Consider the following 8,660-nt stretch of genomic DNA (forward strand, 5'->3'; position numbering starts at 1 on the left):
TACTTTTTTACTTTATCTAGTGTGTTTGCTTTAAATTCTTGACTTGATTGGCCTATTTTGTGTGTGATAGTGTTTGTGACCATCACTCTTTTATTTAGAATCAATCAAAAGATTAAAACAGTTAAAGCTTAAATTTTAGGTCCGCTAATAAAAAAATATCTTTAGTTTTTATGAAGAAAAAGAAGTCATATTTTCTTAAAAAAATATCATATATGTTAGCCAAAAGGTTTAATATACACTTCTCTTATTTATAATATCAAATATTTTTCTTAAAATTTATTTTAGACTTCACTTATGGTTGGACCAATTCTTATCTTTGAGTCAATCCTGTTTCCATTATTTTATTCTTTCTCATGAAATATCACAATAGAGTGGCCATGGTAGTAGAGTCTTTTCCTAATGGCCCTTCATTGAAATAGGGTCCAATATTTTCTAAAAAATTAGTTATAAATTTAATTGGAACACACCAATATTATAAAAGGTTTTTATTTTACACTATTAACTAATCTTAAATTATAATATTATCGTATCATTAAAAATCATTGATTTTCTAACATTTTCAAACTCATTTTGTTTTACCATCACCATTTTTACCAAAATCTACCAAAAGGAATTGAAAACCATCAAATTCAAAACTGAATACATACATCACAGTCACATGTAGGCTCCTTTAAGTTTCTGAGAAGGATCCCAAATATATGTGCTCTCCACTTTGATGCATTATATAATATGAAAAAAAATATTATACATTTTATATGATAATTACTTAAAAAATTATATTAACAATAAATTATAATTATATAACAATATAAAAATATTTTATCCTGTAAAAAAATATAAACGTGTTTCATACTATTAATCCGAGACCTTTAAACTCATTATTCATGTGCTTTTATTGGACCAATCATAATCCACAGCTTTAACTTTACTGCTGCTGACTCATGTGGACGCCGACAGCAACTAGTTGCTGTCTTTGCTTGCTTCGTTCCTGACTTCCTGTTCCTCAGCCGCCCATCATTCTCGCCAACACATTTTTTTCCATACTCTTTAAAAAACAACAAATCTATTTTATTCATAGCAATCAATATTTTGAAGCCTCAAGGCTCAATCAAGCCCCTTGTAAGTTATACTCATTCAAAGTCGTTGATTTTCCACATCTGATCTCATGGCCAACCTCAACATGCTCCTCCAACAATTCTTGCATGTGTTGTTGTTCCTTCTGATCCCTGTTTCATCTCAGCCTAACCAGCTCTTCTATGATGGATTCTTGGGAAGCAACATCATGTCCCTTAGAGGAGTAGCAGAAATAGAGTCAAATGGGATACTGAAACTCACAGATGATTCAAGTAGAGTAGTGGGTCAAGCTTTTTATCCAACTGGTTTAAGGTTCAAGAACTCTAGTGATGGTAAAGCTTTCTCCTTTTCTTCTTCTTTTGCTTTGATTATATTCCCTGAGTATGAAAAGTTAGGAGGGCATGGTCTTGCTTTTACAATTGCATCTTCTAAGAATCTCAAGGCTCTTCCAAGTCAGTATCTTGGTCTTCTAAACTCAACTAGCACAGGGAACTCCTCCAACCACCTCTTTGCTGTTGAGTTTGACACTGCCCAAGATTTTGAGTTTGGGGACATTGATGACAACCATGTTGGAATTGACATCAATAGCTTGGTCTCCATTGCTTCTGCACCTGTAGGTTACTACACCGGGGGTGATGATAATTCAACCAAACAGAATCTCACGCTCACAAGTGGGGAACCCATTATAGCTTGGGTTGATTATGATGCTTCTCAAAGTGTTGTCAATGTTACAATTTCTGAATCTTCTACCAAACCAAAGAGACCTCTCTTGTCCCATCATGTGGACCTTTCACCAATCTTTGAGGATTTAATGTTTGTTGGGTTCTCTGCATCAACAGGGTTGCTTGCTAGCTCCCATTACATCTTGGGTTGGAGCTTCAAGATCAATGGACCAGCTCCACCCCTTGAGCTCTCTTCTCTCCCACAGCTTCCAGGCCCAAAGAAGAAACACACATCTCTGATAACTGGGGTTTCAATTTCTGGTTTTCTTGCATTGTGTGGTTTCTTATTTGGCATCTACATGTACAGGAGGTACAAGAATGCTGATGTCATAGAAGCTTGGGAGCTTGAGATTGGGCCACATAGGTACTCCTATCAAGAGCTCAAGAAAGCAACAAAAGGGTTCAAGGACAAAGAGCTGCTTGGACAAGGTGGGTTTGGTAGTGTTTACAAAGGAACATTGCCAAATTCCAATACCCAAGTTGCTGTTAAGAGAATTTCACATGACTCCAAACAAGGCCTTAGGGAATTTGTGTCAGAAATAGCCAGCATAGGCCGGCTTCGCCACCGGAATTTGGTTCCGTTGCTGGGGTGGTGTCGCCGCCGTGGTGACCTCCTCCTTGTGTATGATTTCATGGAAAATGGGAGCTTAGATAAGTACTTGTTTGATGGGCCAAAAACAATCTTAAGTTGGGAGCAAAGGTTTAAGGTCATCAAGGATGTTGCTTCAGCCCTTTTGTATCTTCATGAGGGCTATGAGCAGGTGGTGATACATAGAGATGTGAAGGCTAGCAATGTGCTTCTAGATGGTGGACTCAATGGAAGATTAGGAGATTTTGGATTAGCAAGGTTGTATGAACATGGGGCTAACCCAAGTACCACAAGGGTGGTGGGGACCTTTGGCTATATGGCACCTGAGGTGCCTAGGACAGGGAAGTCCACTCCTAACTCAGATGTTTTTGCATTTGGTGCACTTTTACTAGAAGTGGCATGTGGGCTCAGACCACTTGAGCCAAAGGCGTTGCCAGAAGATGTGGTTTTGGTTGATTGTGTGTGGAACAAGTACAAACAAGGGAGAATACTTGATTTGGTGGATCCTAAACTAAATGGTGCTTTTAATGAAAGAGAGGTTCTCATGGTGTTGAAATTGGGAATTCTATGTTCAAATGCCGCACCCGCGGCTAGGCCGAGCATGAGACAGGTGGTGAGGTTTTTGGATGGAGAAGTTGGATTGCCAGATGAGTTGAGAAAGCCAGAAGAGGTAGGATATCAGGAGGGTTTTGATGAATTCATGAACTCACTTGAACCTTCTTCCTTTTATCAGATGAGCACAAGTTCCTATGCTATAAAGACTGACATGGATGCTAGGTTTCCTTTTATTGATACATCACTTTATACTCTCCATGCTAGAGGAGAAACAAGGTGATTATCTACATCGTACTTAGAGTTGTACTTTTGATAGTTGTTTATTTTATCATCTCATGATGTCTTATAATTGTAGAGAGAAAGTTATTGTAATGATAAATTCAATCCCAACATAGGAAGTTTGTATTCTAATTATTTCCCCCACTGGCATCCATTTTCGGGATTCATATAACGTCCCCTTCATTTTATACAATTTTGCTTCTGTATTTTTTTATATGGTGCTTAAGAACTGGTGAAAGGGCTGAAGCATGTTCAAATTAAAGATGCTAATAGGTGAATCTCAATTTGTAACATCATCAGAAATTTGGATAACGAAATTTGCTTGACAGCTTGAAAGGGATTTTGCCCGGAAAGTTGAAAAATGGTAACTGAATTGCTGCATTGTCAAATGATTATTTATACTGCATTACTTTTTTGCAAAGTTGAATTTTGGTACATAGAATAATGACTTGATTTAACAATTGGAGTTTTGACCTCAAGAATCTGGGAAGTTTGATCCAAGTCTAAGCAATATTATCGCAATAGTCCCTTCATGTATGAGAATCAACTCAAACATTTGAAAATGAAATCTCACCTTATCCACAGAAACATATACAATCAGATAAAGCTATGGTCACTATATGATTCTGGATTCAATCATATATGTCTGCGAATACTGTTGTTGAGAAGAAGAATCGTTTCCCCACTTGAAGAAATTAATCTATCACCTATTATACAAGATTTCTATTAAACATGGACTTAAACTGCAGTTGCAATTGTGATTGCTGTTGTGGCCATTGCGACTGTTGTGATGCAGATGGCAGTCGTTGTGGCGTGAAATTATTATATGGTTGCACCGAATGTAGAAAGGAATTTTACAATTAATCTTATTATTTGGTATATCTTTTATTTGCAAGATAGTATAAATTTTCATTCATTTTAAGATTTGGTCTCTCCCAACATCCCATACAGCCACACTCATTTGATCATTGGCACTTACAAGTTAGAATAGAATATTTAAATGAGTCTCTCTTTTTTTGACAAAAAAGTCGAATAGAATGGAGCCAAGGTTCCATTGAGTTCTATTAGGTTCCCTTTTCAGCTATGTTGCATATGGATTGTGGTATTTTGTGTGATTGAATTTCACACCACAATTGTGGGCAGCTCTGCAACAGTAATATTTTGTGGCCGTAAATGGAGTTGCAGACCCCAATTTGAACCCATGCTATTAAATGATCATACCAGACTAGTTGGACGCTAGCCAAGCTAAGCTTTTATAAATCTATCTTGTTCAAAATAAATTAATTAATTAATTTAGATTTTTATTTGATCTCATCTCACTCCCAGCTTAACTTCAAGTTCAGCCACTGATCTCAATGTTCTTGACCTCAAGCTTCTTTTCAAGCACCTTAGGAGCAGTAACACTGAGCACATCATTTAAGAGGCCTTCCCTTCCCTTTCCTTTATCAGCTACCCAAATGTTGGAGGAGAATGGGTCCAAGTTGCTCCCATTACCATATGCCAAGCAATGAAGGAATCATGGAAACCTCATCAACATTATCAGAATCATGCTAATCGAAAGTGACAGGTCCACACTTTGCTCTGGGTTCACAGTTTTCATTGGTTTTTAATTTTTCAGCTGTCAGATTCATCTAACAGTCAATATTGGTTTGATATTGATTACAACATCAATCAATTACTGATTAATAGAAAAATAATTTTTTAAATAATAAATATAATATCAGGAATAATATCAAAATATAATCTCCTATAATTGAACGGTCAGAAGTTTGGCTGGAGAGGAGCTGGAGACGATCCGGATCCAGGAAAGTAGCTAAATTGATAAAAAATAAGATGCAAAGAATGATCAACAGAATAGAAAAAGCTTGTAATGGTAGCAGAATGCTCTCTCAAGTGAACCAAATACACACAAGAAATTCATATCCTAACACAGATACTGATAACATAAGATCAATGACAATCAATTATCAACAAAATAGACACAAGAAATTCATTAATTAACTTATACACAATTAAACTGTTGAAAGAAAATTTGGATAAGATAGACCCCCCCTATCAGTAAATGTGTTAATGAACTTGATATACAACCATCTTTAAGCCACTGTTCCTAGCCCTCATCTGATTCTTCAATGGAATTATCAGTAAACTGTACTGCGAATGAGTATTCAACAACAATAGCCCTTGGTTCATATGATCCTCTGTCTACATCTTCATTCAAAGCAGCCATCGCGCCATGGCAAATTCTGAACTTGAGTTCTTTATCTGAACTTTTTTTTTTCTGGTCAAAATTTATGAACCTCAATAATTAAAAATCTAACATAATTGGAAATTGGTATGTCAAGTATATTCAAACCTCTAGCCCAAATAAGGTTCATTGAAGGCCTAAGTACAGATTTACTTACGCAGTTTAACAAAAAACTAAATTTGACCTACTTTACATGGAATAACTTTGAGGTGTTTCTCGTTGTCTAAAGTTTTTATATTTGACATTGTCCTTGTTAAGCATTACTTGATATAGATCACTTGAATTTTTCTATTGCCATGCCAATTTTGACCATAATAGTCAATCATTGACTTCCATAAAGTGATTCTATGAATACAAAGGAAAAAAAATAAAAATAAAAAATGTGAAAGTTGTTGAGGAGATGATTCAATCATTAAGATGCATTTTTTAATGAAGGGTATATTTGTAAAAAATTATTATATACACAGGAAAGTTATGTAACCAACCATGAGAATCTTTATTTCTCAAAAAATATATTAAGATTGATTAAACGTATTTTACATATTTACAGACATCATGATTCCTAGTAATCGAATTTCTCAGGAATCATAATTCCCAAATATATAAAAACTTTCTGACTACCAAATGTCCCCTAACATATTACCTTTCCGATAAGCACATATCGATACTTTAAAAGAGATGTGTGATTTACCGAATATATATATATATATATATACTTTACATGTGTGTCATTAATAATATAGCCCAGATTTTTCTCTTTCCTGTGGATAATTTCTATTATCTCTTCATACAAATTATTAAAAATTAGGGTTGAGCAAAAAAATCCATTTAGTTTAAACAACTCATTGGTCCACTCCACTTTAAATATCTATTTTACATCAACATAAGGCTTATCCTAGTATATATATGATGTATATTACATGGATCACTTAATGTCATTTAACTTGATTAAAGCTCAAAATTTCAAAGATATTAATTTACCATGAGATCCCTCTTAACAACTATCAATGTCCTTCGTGGTACCTCCCCCCCCCCCCCCCCCCCTTTTCACAAGCTTAAAAACCCATGCAATATACTCTCATTATCGATACTTCTAGTGACCATTGTATATGTTCAACTCACCTTTTCTAAATTTTTTTAATTGGTGTTTACACTCAATTGGCAATGGCTCACAACGTCTAGTGGTGGTGGGTTTTGACAATAGGGGAATGACTATGGTGGGTGGCAATGCGTCTACCTTCAGTGGCATCTCATATTGACTAATGGAGCAGATTTGGAGAGAGAGGAGGAAACTAGGGTGGAAGATGTAAGATAATAGTGGTGAATATAAGTGATGTACCGGGATGGTACACCCTAGAACTCATCCTATACTAAAATAAATAATTTTGAAACATGTGTTTATCATAAATTAGAACATTTTACTTTATATATAATAAAAATATTTAAATAATTTTAAAGTATAAGTACACTACAAAAAAAATTGTTATTACCGATGGAAAGATTGAATTCCGTTGAAAATGTTTGAATTACCGAGGGAATTTATTGACGAACAATTTTTCCGTCAAAAAGTATAAATTACTAATGGATTTTTACCCATAAATTTAGTTCTGTCGAAAATTTAAATTTTACCCATGGATTTTACCCATGAAATATGTATGCATAAGAAATTTAAATTTCACCCAAAACAAAAAGAACCAAACCCTAGTCGTCTTACTCACTCACGTTTTTTATAGCACTCTTCTTCCTCTCACTCACTCAATCACCCACGCTGCCGTCGCATGTGGCCCTTGTCACACCCATGTTGTCGTCACGCATAGGCCTCTAGTAACAACTCGCCTCGTCACAACGATATCACTACTCTAAAGCGTGTAAATTTTAATTTTTAAATGAAAACTCCGTTAATTTGCTTATGAAAAATGAAAGTAAATTTTTCGCGATATACATTCACCAAACAACGCACAATTACTTAAATGAATATATAAATATATTAATTCAGTACACATCATTCATATAATAGAAAGTAAATTAGTTCATACATATAAATAATCTATGATTTACATCCTCATTTTAAAAAGAATTATAGAACCAGCTACAGAGGAATTGATTAACAAAACACAACTCTCTTCCAAAATAATCTCAACGTCATCACATCGGCTTGACGACTTCACAAAAGAATCTCACTTCACGTACTCTATTACTGTCCATATACTCCTACGAACAAAGGTTCACGATCATCACAGGTACCAATCACATGGTACAAAAATTGTAAGGGTGAGTTTATTATAAAAGAAATTAACGCAAAAATCAAATGACCATGATTAGTAAGAAAACGTTAACATATACCATAATCATACATAAACATTTATTAGTCCAACATACACTCAACAAGTAGTCATCAACCTTCCATAATTTCAATCAATCATGCTTAGTATGATGTATGCATCTGACATTAACTCTCGAATGCAATATGGTACAATTTGTCAGGAAATAGCCTAAGCGTGTCCACACGACACTCTCACTTAGGAAAACTAGACAGTAAGTGTCGAGGTCACCCTGTCGTGCACAGGAAACTCCCCCCCCCATGGTGATCAACTTGAGTCTCAAGGAAGTTTCAAACTGAGTGACATGCCCCCAAGTACAAGTATTTTCCCTCACGAGAAACTACAAGTACTTACTGACAAAGTTTATACTATTTCCGTGCAATATGAAGTATGAAACATGGGTACCATCAATACATTGACCGTGGATAATTAAAGATTCTGAGTCATTCCCCTCCAGAGATGCTTAAAACTATTTAACCACTCTATTTCTCCCACCAGGGATATCCATCATGGTCACTGCACCCCCCATGTACATACACAACATACATCATCTCAATGACATTTTCAACATCAATAACATCTTATCTCAATGTCATTATCAACATAAACATCATCTCATCTCAATGTCATTCTCAATATCAACATCATTCCATCTTAATGACATTATCAACAACAACAACATCATCTCATATCAACATAATCATCAATAACAACATCATCTCATATCAATATAATCATAAACACCAACATTGTCTCGTATCAATTATTATCAATATCATCTTCAATAACAACATCATTCTTTATCAACATTATCATAAACGTCAACGTCACCTCATATAAATTAATATCATCAATAAATCACATTCCACACATAC

At 35.0% G+C, this 8,660-nt stretch overlaps 1 protein-coding gene across 2 annotated transcripts; it reads left to right on the forward strand.

The window, feature by feature from the left end:
- Positions 1–912: 912 nt before the first annotated feature.
- On the forward strand, positions 913–3,409 carry LOC100808942 (L-type lectin-domain containing receptor kinase S.4). 2 transcript variants are annotated; one of them, XM_014773609.2, is made up of 2 exons: positions 963–1,406; positions 1,692–3,409. In XM_014773609.2, the coding sequence occupies exons 1-2, from the start codon at positions 1,166–1,168 to the stop codon at positions 3,218–3,220; spliced, it is 1,770 nt and encodes a 589-aa protein (XP_014629095.1). In that variant the 5' UTR covers positions 963–1,165; the 3' UTR covers positions 3,221–3,409. The 2 variants fall into 2 exon arrangements, with proteins under 2 accessions (XP_003522123.2, XP_014629095.1); XM_003522075.4 differs by having other exon boundaries at positions 913–3,409.
- The last annotated feature ends 5,251 nt before the right edge of the window (positions 3,410–8,660 follow it).

The sequence above is a fragment of the Glycine max genome, chromosome 3 (genome assembly GCF_000004515.6).
Source record: "Glycine max cultivar Williams 82 chromosome 3, Glycine_max_v4.0, whole genome shotgun sequence".
Taxonomy (NCBI): Eukaryota; Viridiplantae; Streptophyta; class Magnoliopsida; order Fabales; family Fabaceae; genus Glycine; species Glycine max.

Coding starts and splice junctions, on each gene's coding strand:
- LOC100808942 (XM_003522075.4), top strand. CDS start 1,166: ATGGCCAACCTCAACATGCTCCTCCAACAATTCTTGCATGTGTTGTTG.